Source organism: Conger conger, chromosome 10, assembly GCF_963514075.1.
Source record: "Conger conger chromosome 10, fConCon1.1, whole genome shotgun sequence".
NCBI lineage: Eukaryota > Metazoa > Chordata > Actinopteri > Anguilliformes > Congridae > Conger > Conger conger.
The window spans coordinates 8,170,701-8,187,286 of record NC_083769.1 but is presented as its reverse complement, the minus strand read 5'-3'; the positions used below and the strand labels follow the sequence as shown (position 1 = coordinate 8,187,286).

The following is a 16,586-nucleotide window of genomic DNA, read 5'->3' as shown; positions in this document are numbered from 1 at the left end:
TATTTTACAGATAAACGTTTGGTAGGCTAATGGCATCCTAGCCTCCGTCACAAAAGAGTTTGTCTTGAGAAATTTCCAACACGTGGATAGAAACTCTACATAGTCCCATACAGTAGCATATGGCGTCCATCTAGTGGTGAAAATACTAAGCAATAAAAAACATGCACCTGACCACAGTCATCGGTCCAGTCTGGTGGTGTCGAGAGGCGCAAAATAATTAGTCATTATCAGAAATATGTAGTCGAGTATTATTTATTAGGCTACAATAGACAATTTGTATATAAAACGTGTTTTTACTTCGTCGAACAATTTGATATACATTCTGCACCACAGCGGTTTACATTCAAATACGTCATCCTTAATGTAGGCCTATAAGAAAGAAAAAAACAACAACAACAATGTTACTATATCATCGTGCCATACAGTCGAACAAAGAAACAAGTACAGTTACATTCAACGCTCGTGATCAGTCTTTAACCCTGTAGCGTACGGTTGTGTTGTATATCATTATTTGGGGGGGAAATGCTGTATTTATTTTAAAAAGAAGACCAAACCCAGATTATCTAACTGTTTGATGGTCATTTCCTTGAATATATATATATCTAATGGTGACATTTATCACTGCCTCTCATGATTGCCATGTCGGGTATAACTATGCTACTTCAGAAATGCCAGAAAAAGCTTTTGGTTTAATCTATTATATTCGACTGTCCTACGACACTATTAACACCTCAGATATGTATTAGTAGCGTGTCGTCTGAAGTAGGATACGCTTGTCTCGGTGCAAAACATGTACCCCACAGAATTATCATTACATACAAATAACTCACCTACTATTCAGTAGCCTATATCATGCGTAATAAAAGACGAGGGAAAGTGAGATATTACCAAAATGTATTAACAGTTCAACGAAGAAACAAACCGTTGAAGCATGCGATAAGACATAAGCCTACTGAAAGTGTGCTGAAACACAGGTTGAATAAAACTGTCATATTTGTAGGCTACATGGCCCGTCGTGCAAAAAAAAGATTTCCAAAATAATGGATAATTCTCGGATGACTAAGGGCGTATAATATTTCCTCATCTAAATACACAGTAAAATTTTATCATGAATGGCATTTGGCAGACGCTCTTATCCAGAGCGACGTACAGTTGATTAGACTAAGCAGGATACAATCCTCCCCTGGTTCAGTTTATACGAAATTTTACTGTGTATGTATTAAAGTCACTGGTACTTCTAAAACAATTGGACCCATTTAATATGGGTAATAAGGTTGCATCATATAGTATAGCTTTTTATGTAACATATTTGATGTGAACGTGTTCATTTTCATACAATTAGCCAGCAATGAAATGGTCTGCCCATGTGACAGTCTTTCGATGGGCAAAACAGCTGGCAAACACTTCCACATAGATTCTGGCCACAAAGGCTTCGGTGTACTTCAGGACATAAATGCTTAATTTAAGAAAATAATTTGCTAAACCAGGGATACTCAATCAAAGGGTGCAGGCTTTTGTTCCAACCAAGCAGTTACACACCTGATTGTACTATTCTACTAAGGACCTTGATTAGTAGAATTGGGTGTGTAACTACTTGGTTGGAACAAAAGCCTGCACCCACATCAGCCCCTTCTGGATTGAGCATCCCTGTGCTAAACGGTCACAAACATATTTTAAAGGCCTAAATTGGTTGCTGACTGAAAGGGAACCACACACCGGAAGGTGTGGCGGATCTCCAGAACATGATTTTGAGATCACCGCTGAAGAAACATTTGAGCACTAAAACTGTTGGAACAGGAAGTTCGCCCTGAATGGCTTGCTAATTTTTGTACCGTTCCTTGTGATATGTTGTCGGCTTTTCATGGGGGCGGGACCAATGGCTCCACTTGACTGGTGGTGGGACAGCGTATATTTACAGCCAATAGAGTCGCAGTGATAGGAACCCTTCAGGAATGGGGGTCGGCCAGAACTTAGAAAATGAACACCAAACACCAATTTTAAATTGAATAATTTATTGGAATGGTTACTTGCATTACTCTAGCTTTATATTTAAAAAAATAGGCTATTCATTTTAGATATAGTTTAATAAATCAATAGCCTCAAAAGTACATTATTTTTCCACTGTCAGCTTTCTGCAAACATAGCAAAGCCTAATAAGACCCAACAAATGAATAGCCTTTCTGTACAGCTCGCAAAAAATAAATGCTACTTGACTTGCGTTCTCAAAAACAAAATACGTTTACCAACTGTAAGTTCAAGGCATTAAGAACTGTGCCTATATGTGCTTTGATTACAGAGAAACTGAAAGTGTGTCAGAAACGACACAGCAGCAGAGAGGATATCGAAAGGGGCGCAGCAGTCCGTGAATCCGCAAGTATAGCTTCCGACTACCCTGCTCAGCGTACACTGCTACAAGCACTGTTAATTACTAAATGCATCTATGATTTTACATGATTTTATACATATGAAGGTAGGCCGCTCCATCAGAAACCATCTGCCATCCCGCAGGTTTTAGCATTAGCATGCAGTTATAGATGAGGAGGTAAATCTCCAGTTTTTGTAATTAGAGGAAAGTGACTTGATTCTGCTAACTGCGCATATAATCATGAATTTATCGGTAAAGTGCTTTCTCCATGCTTAAAGCACTCGCACAGCACAGCGCAATTCAATCTTGCCATTGACAAGCCATAGGGTCTCCTGGTTTTTTTTTTTTTACATTACTTGACATTTAATTAAACCGTTACATCACTTCAGCTACGGTCGTGTTCAGGCTGAGAACCGTTTTGCCATTTGTTTGCCTTGGACCCTACGTTTCCAGTGAGGTCACAGTGTTTTGCAACAATATTTCAGATTTTCGCCCATTTGATGGGCATGCCAGGGTTGTAACCAAAAAGCAGGGATATTTGGCATATTTAGGAATTGGGTCCCACTGTGCACAGTCGTCCTCCTAGTGGCTCAATTTTGTAAAAGCGTTTGCCGTGTTCGTGTCTCATCCAAGAAGCAGTCCGTTTCCTTCAGTTTGAATTTGTTGCCAGTTAGAAGTGGAAAAAACCAGGCACCCTGCAGCCCTCCAAGGACAAGAGTGAATACCACGGCACCCCCTCGCGCTGTCAATACCGCAGCTAATGAGCAATAGCTTTAATTAAGTCAACAGTCAACTTCCTGGACAAGTTCTCAACAAGAATACAGTTAAAACTGAACTCTTAATTATAAATAACATGCATAATTTTTGAAAATGCAGCTAATTGCACAATATAAACTGACCATTTAAGTTGAATGAGGATAGCACAATAAACTAGTTTACACTGTGACTAGTTTGTCACAGCCTCGGTGAAATATATACTGCAATCTTTTATCTTGCCCTACAATGTAAAAAAATGAGTGACATTCGTTTCTTTGATTCTAGCAAAGCTGGCGATTCTGATAAATCACCAGGACCAGAATCTGGATTTTCAAAAGAACGTAAATGTGGCGTCCTTACGGCAAGAGGCGGAAGCCGGCCTGTGCATAAATATGGCACTGATTTTCACCAGGACGCAGAGAGCCAGAATCACCCCGTCCTGCCACCAGGCGAATGGAGCAAACACAAACGGAAAAAGACACTCAGTAGCAGCGTCTTTGAAAATATACCAGTGCGTCCCAATGTGAAGAGAGGGAGACAGAGAGGGAGAGAGACAGATAGAGAGAGCAAGCAAGAGAGAGAGAGAGAGAGAGAGAGAGAGAAAGAAAGAGAGAGAGAAAGAGAGAGGGAGAGAGAAAGAGAGAGAGAAAGAGAGAGAGAGAACCTGTAGCCGTCATCGCTGTGGAAATAAGAATCGTTCCTGTGAAATTGAGCTCCTATTAAAAGCGTGAGTCTTGAGAGGCCCTCGACAGGAAGGTCCACCAGCAGATGTTTGGACATTCCGCCCACAGGACCAGACCGGACACTCTCTCCAGACGAAGCCGACGTGCAGGGGGTCTTTCAGAACGAAACGCGGGTGAAGGCGACATGATGCGACGATGTTTCGGAGGGGGTCTAGGCGTCTCCACCGCTCGTGTTGTTAGAAAGCCAGAGTTTAAGCGCGAGAGCAGCCCAGCTCAGATCATGCTCCGTCCCCGAGGGGGAAGGGGGAAAGGTGAAACAGACGAGTCAGAAATGTTGGTTATGGACATGGGGGAAGGGAGCCAGGAGAGGCAGAGATGGTGGGGGGGGCGGGGGGGAATCCCCACCTCCTCCTCTCTCCCCATTGGCTGCTGTCCCATCAGTTGCCCGGATACTGTGGTGGAGAGTACGGAGGGGGCGCTGCAACACACAACGAGAAAAACAAAACAAGATCAGTTTTGGATCCGATAACACAGGGTTTGGACTCTTTATTCATTAAATTACATTAATGGCAGTTGGCCGAGCGATGTACAGTTGATTAGACTAAGCAGGATCCAATCCTCCCCTGGAGCAATTCAGGGTTAAGGGCCTTGCTCAAGGGCCCAACGGCTGTGCGGATCTTATTGTGGCTACACCGGGGATCGAACCACCGACCTTACGGGTCCCAGTCATGCACCTTAACCACTACACTACAGGCCGTATTTCATACCCATTATTCCAGGTGAGTTAGTGCATTTCATGCCAACTTTCACCCTTTATTATACAATTAGCACCGGTTATTTAAATGATCTGACTGTAGCAACATTTCTTGAAATATAATAAATGACAGGTGAAGTTTTCGAGTCCGTATACAATGTTTTTCCCGTGGGCTAATCAACAAGTGAACTAGGCAGCTGGGTGCCTTGTCCCTGTTAACCCCTTCAGTCCCAACATTGTCGACATTATACCAATCAAAATGCATTATTGTTTTGAGCCCCTATTAAAACCCTACTGAATTTTCTCTATTTTCTCAACCAAAGACAAAACCCCTGCGATTTGGGTGCAGCCACTTCATACTGGGCAGGGGACTGAGAGGGTGAGTCTAATGCTAAAGGGTGATGGCACGGTTGGAAGGGCCACACCATCTCGAGTGGAATCCTGACCTGACAGTGCCAGTTGTGGCCAGAGCCCGACATGAACGGTCCTCCTCCCACTCATGACTGTGTACAGTGTGCAGTTAAAACAGTCATACACCTGACATTAGCACACACATTAACTATCATGCACCTTAAGGCACCTATTGCAATTTCGACAATCTGTAGCTTGAATGGTGTTTGGTCTGCATGTCATACGCACCTTCTCGGAGTTGTTTTTGCAGGGTCTGCCAAACAAGCACAGCTTGACTGATAGGATCAGTCTGTTATCGCTGGCTGAACTGGATATCTGCTCAGTAAATACGATAATGTTTCTGAGGCGTGCGACTGTGGTCATTGTAATAATTTCTGTGGGAAACCCAAAAAAGTTCCAAAAGTTCTGCCTCATAGAACACCAAGTGGGAAAAACTGCTGGGCCAGACTCCCACAGTCATTTTTCTTTTATTGATCATGATGTCTACACAGTCTTTGGTAGTTGAACACGAGATGCTATGCTCTAGCTAGCTTGCACAAATTAAAACAGAAATTGCTCCTATGGTTTTTAAAAAGATATCATTTTTTAGCCTACTCGATTAACCCATTATAATGTCACCTGCTTTATTGAGTCAGAATTTTGTGCTGATTTTAAGGTGAAAACAAAAACCTGCAGGTTCCCCAGGATCAGAAAACCCACGTCTACTGTGGAACAGCACTATTCAACTCCACGTCCTGCAGGCCGCAGTGTCTGCAGGCATTTGCTTCAACCATGCGCTACACCACCATATTTCACTAATTAGCTTATTATCTGAACCAAGCAGGTAAGACAACTGGTGAAATCAGGTGGCGTAGCACACGGTCGAAGCAAAAACCTGCAGACACTGCGGCCCACAGGACGTCGAGTCGAGCAGTGCTGATATAGAACTTGAAAAAAAGCCTTTAACAAAACGATATTGTCCACCAGGACGGTAATGAAAAGGCTGGCTCTTACGCGATGGGCCGTATTCGGGGTTGACTGGAGGGTACGGTGGGTAGGGTCCGGGGACCATGGCGGGGTAGGGCTGGGGTATTCCCGGCTGGTACGCCAGCTGGCCCGGGGGTGCAGGGGTAGCGGCGTAGGCGGGGTACTGGTACTCGGGCTGGCCGATCGGCTTGCCGTGCGCATCGTACACGGGGTGTCCGGCGTAACTGGCCATCGGGATCTGCTGGCCTGGAACACAGGAGGGAACACACGCCTGGATGCTGTCGCCCCACAGCGAACCCTTCAGGGAAAGACTGAATATCCACACCACCTTACTATTGCGAGTACAGCATCTGCAAACCAGACAGCATTGTGTTGTGGGGAACAGCCACACAGAGAAGATGAGAAAAAAAAAGATCTGTACTGATCTCATTCTTCTGTAAGCTCTCTCCACCTTGTCACCAATGTTTTGGCAATACAAATGCTTGTATTTGTCATGCTAATGAAGCACTTGAGTTGCATTGAGGAAAAGAGAGATTGGAATACAGTACATTATAAATGTACTTAATTAATATGTTTGAACTGTATGAAACTCATTAATAGAATTTGGAGCAACGCTCAAAAGTGCACAAGCAAAATCACATACAATTTAAAATGACATATTACTACATGACATCACTACACTGTTTTAATTCCGATGTCACTTGTTCCTATGTGCCCTATGCTTCCTTTAAAAGATCAGACTCTGTGCATGTGTTTAATCCCGACCCCTCTGCTTTGTAACCTTCGTTTGTCCCAAGCCTGGACGTCCCCATCCCTGCTGTATGCTCCTGGCCCTCAGGGCTTCCCACCACGGTCACAACGATCACAGCGGTCACAACGGCCATCTTACAACGCACCTGCCTCAGCCAACCGCATCTCGGCTCCCCCACCCCAACCACAGCTTTCTTATCTACCCATAACACCTGAGAGAGCAACGAAATGAAGAACGTACACTTCCTGCACTCATTATCTCTCTGGGGTCTCTGACGTCCCCCCTCGAGGAAATTACTACACATCTTGAACCCTGATGTCCGTTTGCAGTGTAGATTTATCTGGATAAGAGCATCTGCTAAATATACGTGAATGATGCATTGTGATGCAAAGTTTCATAACGTTGAATAAAATGCAAAAAATATAAATGTTAAATATTTACCGTGTTATAACACCTCCAGCGGGACATGCTTGTCGATTATATAAGGCCATACATTGTACAGCTCTCTTGTCCACCAAAAGAGCCCATTATCTTCATAGTTATGGAGTTATCTTCATTTATCCATGTGATGTTCTGCAAGCACTCAATTCACCACACTGGCAACCCCACCCTTTCCCAATTCTATTCCTTGAGCACTGTGAAGATGCCACACTAAGTGCTTTTACACGGCAACTTAGCTTAAAGCCGCTTGTCCACTTATGTTTTCTTATTATGAAACGACACAGTGACGCATGGGAGATTCGATGTTCCCCAAGTTGGCTGCACGGATTCATTGATCTGCACCCCGTCGATTCACTAAGTGTAAGATCACGGATTCTACACGGCATCTGCAAAGCATTGATCCAAAAACAGACCTCTATTTTGGAATTTGCAGCAAAGAAGTGCACCGTTGCAGAAAGATCCAAGCTACCCCATTAGAGCCACGTACGCTTTCAAAACCGCCGTTCTGCAGCCAACTTTGGGAAAATGTGAAATTAACCAGGTTTTTTTTTTTTTCAACCGTTTCAAACAAGCTATTATATTTTTCATCACCTTAAGCAGGAAATGACACAATCCACCCTCCCATGTCCCTGGTGAACACTGAGCAGGACCAGACCTGGGCCAAGTCATTATTCAGAATACTTTAACCCTTTCCACAGTAGACACAAATAAATCCCCTGCAACTAAGTGACTATTCTATCAGAATCATCAATCATATTGTCAATTTCATAAGATTGCTCAATTTTTAATCATGTTTCCTTAAAGGGCCACATGCAGTGTTTTTGAGCTTTTCATATCATCCCGGAGCTTTCGATTTGTGTTCCATACTGATTCAAGAAAAACAGTTGCATAATTGTAGAGGTATGCATATTTTAGGGTCTAGCTGTAATTTTTCTGTGGTGTTTGTAAAACGATTTCCCTCCCACGAGACATTGTGTACGTTTTTATTATTATTATGGGATGTCATTGCTAAATGCTAACACAGAGAGCTGACCACAGGAAGTGGAGAGCGAATTGGACACTGGGGGCAAGGTTAGGGATTTTTCAAAACCTACATGACCACTCTTTGCGAATGTTTTGTGGCCATTTTAGATACGAAAACCAAGAAAAGAACACAGATGCGTGTGGGCCTTGAAGAAAGTGAATTTCTTCGCAGCATTTATTTAAGTTGACGTATTTCAAATAAGCATTTGTAACCACGTCTTGGTACTGCCCATCACAAACACACCCACATGTGGGTGCGATGTGGTTTTGGGTCGGACAGTGATTTAGGGTTAGGGTGAGGGAAGCAGTGTTAGAGTTAGGGTTAGGGTTAGGGTTAGGGTGAGGGAGGCGACATTCCCATCTTCATTTCCCAAGTTGTCCCATATTAGGGCCTCTTTGGAAATAAGTATGCTCTGGCCATTCAGAGTACTGAAGCCTTTAAGTAGGAAGAATTTGGTCCCTCTTGTGTTGGTGTTTTATGTGCGTTTGTTCAGTCCTCTTGGAAATATAGAGTGCTAAGTTTGAGAATCCAGTGTTTCTCTAGCCTGCCTCTCTCCTCTGATGTCCAGCTATTATTTGTCTGAAGGCCTCAAGTCCATGGTGAAGGAAATGAGCCACCAGGTGTGTGTCTGTCTCCTTATGATTTCTAATATTGTATATACATGTTGTGCTAGTCTACATTTAATTGTAAGCCCTGTCTAGGCTAAATGCTGAGTAGGTGGTGATTAGCAGGATGATTTTCTGCATGTCTTGTGGTCTGGTGGTTAAGAAGGTTTTCCGGACCTGTCGAAGGAAAGATCTGGAATACCCCCTTGGTTTTAATGCATTGAAGAGGGTCTGGGTAGCCTCTTAAAAATCTATGAACTGTGTGCAAATCCTGAGCAATTGTGATTTGATTTGAAGAGACTGTTTTTATGTCAATGTGCATGTCAGTATCTTTAAAGAAAACTTTAGTATCTAAAGTGTGTGATCAGGGAAATGAGGGTCCCTTGTATGTGGTAGTGTCCAAGAAATCTATTTGTTGGTTATGCGTGGTGTATTTGACTGTTATAGGTCTATGGTGTGTGTCCTCTAAACTGTGTGTCCATATTCCCCATATGTCGTCAAAGTATCTGAAATAATTGGTGGGTAGTTTGGGGCATTTTTGAAAAACAGTCTCCTCCCAGTGTGCCATGTAAATGTTTGCGTAGGCTGGTGCAAATTTTTTACCCATCGCCGTGCTTTGTAGGAAGAATTATTTATTGAATTCAGTCATTTTTTGTGAGGCTGATTTCTAACAGTTGTAGGAGGGATGTATCTGGGCGGCTGTCGTCCGAGTACTTCTCCATCCAGAGTTTTACAGCTGTTAGCCCTGCTGCAGTGTTTATATTTGTATAGAGACTATCTATGTCAATTGTGAATAAGAGGGCTTCTTGTGCTATTTTAGTGTTTTTAATTATGCCTATGAAGACGTAAAGGTCAGGGTCAGGGGGGTGGTGCCAGGGTCAGGGGGGCGGCGTTAGGGTCAGGGGGGCGGGGTTAGGGTCAGGGTTAGGGTCAGGGGGGCGGCGTTAGGGTCAGGGTTAGGGTCAGGGGGGCGGCGTTAGGGTCAGGGGGGTGGGGTCAGGGTCAGGGGGGCGGTGTTAGGGTCAGGGGGGGCGGTGTTAGGGTCAGGGGGGCGGCGTCAGGGTCAGGGGGGTGGGGTCAAGGTCAGGGGGGTGGCGTTAGGGTCAGGGGGGCGGGGTTAGGGTCAGGGGGGTGGCGTTAGGGTCAGGGGGGCGGGCCGTACCTTCGCAGGGCGTGGACTGGCGCAGCTCTCTCCGGCGCCGGTACATGTAGCAGCAGGAGCACATGGAGCAGCACACCAGTGTGCTGACGATGACCACGAACAGCAGCACGGAGGACGCGATTCCCGCCATGGTGGTCGGGCTGTGGGAGCAGAGAGACGGATCCAAGCCTTTATCCAAAGCGCTGTGCAAATGATGCTCCTCATTCACCCATTCACACACACCCTGGCTGCCATGCAAGGCACCAACCGGCTCGTCAGGAGCAAACCCTCCGACTGCTTTCACCTCCTGAGCCAACGTCGCTGTGGATATTATGCGATTCTACAGGGTTAGAGGGCCCAATCTCACTGTGGAATAGCTTGTGAGGACATGTAGTGTAGGCAGAAACACTAGGGGTTTTCAAGGCCAGCCTTGATACGGTGTTAGATACCATTCAGCTTTTAGGCAAACTAAGCAGTCGGCACACTTTGGTGGTAGGACAAGGTGAGCATTGCTGGGCTGAATGGCCTGTTCTCACCATGTTATACTTTGTCCTCTCTCATTTAACCTGTCCTAGTCACTTAGGAGCAGTGGGCAGCCACAGCCCAGGGACTAACTCCAGTGCCAGTGCCTCTGAGTCTTGTCTCTGTCTTTTGAGTGTGCGAGGAAACCAGAGCACCCGGAATAAACCCACCCCAACCCAGGGAGTGCACGCAAGCTCCACACAGAGAGGAGGTGGGGGGCTGGGATTCCAGGACCTCCTTCCAGGACCTAACCACTGCTCCACTGGGCCACCCGGTAAGCCGCGTCAGCTGGGCTGTGGCCTACGAGCCAGGATGCATGGCACTGTTCAAACAGGGACCATGGATTCGCATGGATTTACCTTTCACAGATCCGACATCCAAGGGCTAATCCCAGGTCTGGGGATACTCGGGATCTGGGGATCCCGCCTTGCAGTCAGTGGTGCTGGTGCTTTTCATTTTATCGTCAAATTTGGGACAGATTTACATTTACCGTAGAGCTAACACTTATGACCGAGCAGTTTAATTAATCGATCAATAAACTTTCGGGTAAGACTTTAGACTTTAATAAGTCAAAAGAATAGGTCTAATGAATAATAATATAATTATGCTCCTGGCCTTCAGTACCCCTGACCCCTACCCCTACCTCTGCTGATCCTCCCCTCATGGTGTGTGCTGATATTTCCCTGCAGCATAGCAGCCCGTCAGTACCCCTGACCTGTACCCCTGACCCTCCTGATCCTCTCCCCGTGGTGTGTGCTGATGTTTCTGCGAGGCGTAGCAGCCCTGCAGTACCCCTGACCCATACCCCTGACCCATACCCCTGATGCTCCCGTGCGCGTGGCAGCACACCTGATCTGGAACAGCATGCAGCGCTTCTGGTCGCGCTCGCGGATCATCTTGAAGTCGTCCAGGCAGCAGTACCGGTGCTGGCAGTTCCCGCAGCAGAAGGAGATGAGGGGGCAGTCGAAGCCGTTGTGCCAGGTGCCATTTTTATCCACGTACGACAGGCAGTCCTCATCGGCACTGGCTGCAGGCAGAGACACACCGGGAGTGAGACAGGCTGGGAGTGAGACACTGGGAGTGAGAGACACTGGGAGTGAGACAGGCAGGGAGTGAGACACTGGGAGTGAGACAGGCTGGGAGTGAGACACTAGGAGTGAGAGACACTGGGAGTGATACTGCCTTATCATCAGCTGAGTACACCAGTAACATCTCTCCTTAAATTAAAACCAACAGGGTTCTGTATGTCATATGTGAAAGGTGTTTTCCTCACAAGAGATGATAAAGAGAATGGGGTTGTAAAAATTGTAATTTGAGATGTGTGAAAGGTCCCTGGGTCAATGAAACCACTGCCCCTCCCAGCTGGACTCCACACATTACCAACATAAACATTAACCTTGCGATCAGAAACATCACCCCGAAAAAACTTGGGGGCCAGTGACAAATGAATATGCTTCAGTTTTTAGAGGCAGAACAGTACATGTCATATATAGGTCAATATAGGTCACCTGCTTGAAAGCCTATAATTAAATATTACCAAACCCCTATTCAAATGTGATTTTAATACATGAATAAAAGCATAGCCTTTCTTCACAAGCCTTAAACCCTCAAATAATGACTATGAACGTAATAGAGTGCTAATAGAGTTCTTCGATCTATTGAAAATTTGACAGTCATGCAATAATGTGGAATTGAAAGGAAACGTCCAATTCCAATTACACTTACTGAGAAATTTGTATTTCGCAAGTACGATTTTTGGTTTTTTTTGAGAAGTCAATTTATGTTGCATATGCAAATCTTGTTGTGGATTTAACTTTTGGAATGATCAGGTATCAATTCAAGAGTCTGTGCAAGATCGTATTCAGCTATTTTGAGGGCTGATAGAGCAATGCATTCCACGTTTTAGAGGCATTATTCCACTCACGAATGACAGCACAGGTTAACCTTCAACAATAGGAAATAAAAACTGTAGCACAGGGCTACTTTGTACTTCAAGCACTTAGCTCGTTCAAATGGCCTTTTCTTTAATTGCAAGGACGTACTATTCAAAAGGTGACACAATTTCACGTGAACTATTATATTATGGAATACACTTGGGCCTAACTTTTATCAGATTGAAGCCCAGTCAATTAACGTTAAAATATGAATTAATTATTATTATTATTATTATTATGGCAATTAATCGTTAATAATTTAGCATTTCTGTATTCTCATTGCACTCATTTACTGTGCGCAATACTGTGAAGTTATTACGGTTTGTCACGCAGAAGAACAGGTCTAATATATATTTTTTAAATACTTGAATTAGATAGGTGAATATCGCAAACTCAAACTACCCAATACAATAGACTACTAGCAATTTGGGGTGTTCATGATAACTGCATTATGCTAGCTATTATGCTGCACGTGCCATAACTGTTCCATACAGGAAGGCTAGACTATGTTGCAGGGAAAGGCTAGGTCAATATTAAATAAAGATTGTATTCCCGCATTTAATAAACACCTTGAATAGCATATGGTCGCAAATATCACACATTTGGCTATGAAAAGACTGGCTCAATATAGCCCATCATTGGTTAGCCTGCAACCTCATCGAAAAAAATAATAATAATAAAAATAAAAACATTTAAGCAGGTCGTCCACCATGTAATCTGAAGTGCTCTCAACAAAGGCATTATGTGAATGCGCATTATTCTCTTTATCATAAAACAGGCTACGTCATATTGTAGAGGCCTGCACGGGGAGAAACTGTAGCAGAATCGTCTTACCCTGCCAAGCGTAGAGGACCGTGGCGAGCAACGGCAACGCGAGAGCGGCTGGGGACATCTTGCCTGGAAATAAAATAAAACGAAATAATCTAATAGAGATTATACATTGCCACAATGGCTAGTGTAATCTCCAACTATACTTTGATCAAAACGAAATGGTTGCGGTTAAATCGTAGTTATCTTCTTCTTCTTTCTTTTTTTTTTGGTTATGTGCGCTGTGTTTGTGATAAGCACAGGGTGCACCGTATATCAAATGGCAAATACCTTCAGTGACGCTGAACATCCAGGACTCGAATGAGATCCAAAGCGAATCTTTTAGCGCCTCTGTGGTTACACCCCCACTGGTCTATATTTATCCCGTTCAGATTGCTTTATATTTTCCATATAATAACCTTTACAAAGCGGCTAATGAGCTGCATACATTGTAATCGAAATAACACCACTGCCATAATTCTGGTTATTAGCAGGAAGGGGACATTTGGACCTCTGATGTCAGCAATTTCTGATACAAACAGCAGTGGTGTTTTGCCCACAAACCTACTTCCGTTCCCTGTATAAAATAAAATTTTCGTCTGGATTGGATAAATACATAACCAGTTCTTGCTTGTTTTATCTGCTTGTGTACTCTGATAAAAGATTTGGTCTACGTATAGGCATTGGCCATTTCGAGTCTGGTTTCATGCATGTCTTTAGATTATGCAAATACTTTGACCATCAGACAAAATTATGTCTGGTGCATGGTGCACCTCTAAAACCTCTGAGGTATGCCTGTTAGTTGCTCCATTTCCAGTAACTGTTAAAGTTCCGTAATTCGTGTAAATAATTCGACCGCAATATGGTGTGAAACCATATACGTGGTCTGAATTACATTTAAAAAAACAGGTTGCGTTAGGGCAGGCTAGCCCCAGAGACCGGTTCAGTTATAAGGCCTTAGTTGGCCCAAGAGACCACACATCTTGTTCCCAGGGTATGAAATGAATAACGGACACCAGCCAAATGCTGGCAAATGTTATCTGTGGGCGGTAAGTTTGGCAGGTAACTACATTGTCACTTGGAGGACCTGTTCTATTATAAGGAAAGGACACCTCAGAAACGTGCAGCACCGCCACCTACAGGACTGGAGTATGATACACTCGGAATTAGTGAAAAGGACATCTGACCCAAGTGCCATATTGTACAACGGACGCTATATACAATCAAATAAGATACAAAGACCTAAATGGGCGGCCGATTACAGTGAATTCACCTTATCTGGGCTCCTGGGTCTGAACAAGCAGCAGATTTAAAAGGTGAACACATACAAGCTGTATATGTGGCTCTTCGGGACCAGGGTTGCACACTCCTGCACTAGTGACAGGATAATAATAGTGACGCATATTTTAAGACGGCAACTACATAATGACTGACTTAATTTATCACATAATTGAACTTGCAAGCTTACCGTTCTCTTTGTGACCGATCCCGCCACCTCTGTGAGGACTCACAGCATTAATGTGGCAATGCCATAAATCTAAATAACCCGTTAGCCAATACATGTGTATATCATTTACTGCCAACTGGGCTCAAATGGGACTGGTCAGTACAGCGAAGGCAGGCCTGGGACAACTTCGCTGCTGGAAGTCTTTGGGCCAGCAGAGGGCAGTGTTTCTGCCAGAAAAAAAACTAATCCCGTGGCGCTGTGATAAGCGACGACTATTTTCACAATGGGTTAAACGGGAGGTTATGATCCCATATCACTTACTGAAAAGAATACGGAGCTTGCAGAGGGTGATGGAAAATTGCCAAATCGGTTCACTCGACTTGGTCACCTAATAATGCACAAATCTATTTGGCTGAAGTATTCTCTCCCTCTTCCCTGCAGTTGATCGTGTGGTTGTCCATTCTGACACAAAATGGCTGCCGTGTGCCACCGGAGCGGTGGTACATTGGTGGTGGTACAGGGGGGCTTTCCCCCGACACTGTAAAGTGCTTTGAGACCACGAGACAAAAGAAACGACAAAACAATTGCAATCAATTATTACTGACCCTGAGGCCAAATACATGGTGTATTTTAAAGGCAAAAAACAAAACACATTTAAATGCTCCATTTCATTTATTTTTATCCCAACTTTTACAAACAACTTATAACAATAGCTGTTCAGTGATCGCGAGTCATCCGAGTCAACAGGGTGCGCCAAATTTCCAATTTCAATGTGATGCAAGACACCGATTCCGCTGTCAGAATCTCTGCCGACTCTCAAAACTCTCATGCACCTCCGTGAGGGACATCACAAAATCATACTAGGCCATTACTTGACATTGTCCTTTGTGAGTGAAGGCGATTAAGTGCCATTTTTAAATATCCTTTCAGGAGGGCAAACCAGGGCACCATAGACGGGTCTTCTCACTGAGCTGCTGTCCCCACGGCAACACTCCAGAGCGGGAGAACTGGAGACGGGGTCGCATTTAACTTAATGTGGGAGGGGGAGCTTTATAATTAGTGACTTCAGTGTCCGGCCACGTCAGTTCTTGAGAAGTGATAATGGGCTACTTCTTTCTTTCTTTCTTTCTTTCTTTCTTAATTAATTAGCAGCACAGAGTAAGATACAGGATATTGTATAAAAATAACCAACACTTTGAGAGAAAATAGTGGATATCAGCCAATTTCCATTAGGGTCTAATTATCAAAATGCGAGAGTTTTTCCATGAATTGCATACTCCATGGCCTGGTGGAGCCACTGCCTGCAGCCCAGTGAAGTGAGATAGACAAGGCGGAGAGAAGGCTCGAACGGGGCTGCATTTTGGGCTTCGTTTCCACATACTACCTAAAGCTGTCGAGGGTTGGTGGAGATTTGGACACTGGGGGGCCACTGGAGCAACGGTCACCCCCTGATGCCCTAACCCTCCCCCAACCCCTAGCCGAAATGAGCGGGAGCGACTAAAGGCAGGATATCCCAATGACAAAAGAGGATTAGCCAGCCGACAGTGCCCCCTTTTCACTTCAAAGTAACAGTCCCCGCCACACACGCAGGCACGCACGCACGCACACACACAGTCTTTAGTCCTCTTGATCCTGGCACAAGCGCCATTGAGCAGTACAAAAATACGCCAGTAGGGGGAGCTGCAAGCAGGACGCGGAGGGATGACGAAGCGATTCGTTCGTAGTCGACTCCTCCTTCAGTAGAGAGTTCATATCTACACAGCCAAACCCCCCTCACCCGCCCCCCCCTAAGGAAATATGCATGGAATATTCCAGAAATGTCACAAAGCTCTGCAAACATCCGCCCAGTTCTCTCTCCTCTCCCAACCTCGCTTTGCCGCATTTCGCTGGGTGCTGCCGTTGACATGAAAGCACGGTTTTACTTCCCGATTCTTGCTCTCATCCCTCCCTTCTCACTCCTCCTCCTCCTCCTCCTCCAC

General features: G+C 44.7%; 1 protein-coding gene across 1 annotated transcript; it reads right to left on the bottom strand.

Moving 5' to 3' along the window:
* Nucleotides 1-236: 236 nt before the first annotated feature.
* LOC133138874 (protein shisa-4-like) lies at nt 237-13,670 on the bottom strand. Its single transcript, XM_061257993.1, has 6 exons — nt 13,452-13,670; nt 13,188-13,250; nt 11,269-11,446; nt 9,919-10,058; nt 5,963-6,181; nt 237-4,282 (listed from the first exon to the last, which is right to left on the bottom strand). The coding sequence occupies exons 1-6, from the start codon at nt 13,468-13,470 to the stop codon at nt 4,242-4,244; spliced, it is 660 nt and encodes a 219-aa protein (XP_061113977.1). The 5' UTR covers nt 13,471-13,670; the 3' UTR covers nt 237-4,241.
* Nucleotides 13,671-16,586: the final 2,916 nt, after the last annotated feature.

Excerpts from the sequence above, each read along its gene's own strand:
- LOC133138874 (XM_061257993.1), bottom strand. Across the intron at positions 11,447-13,187 it reads GGTCCTCTACGCTTGGCAGG|CCAGTGCCGATGAGGACTGC; the intron begins GTAAGACGATTC and ends CTCTGCCTGCAG. Across the intron at positions 6,182-9,918 it reads CCAGTCCACGCCCTGCGAAG|GCCAGCAGATCCCGATGGCC; the intron begins GTACGGCCCGCC and ends CCTGTGTTCCAG.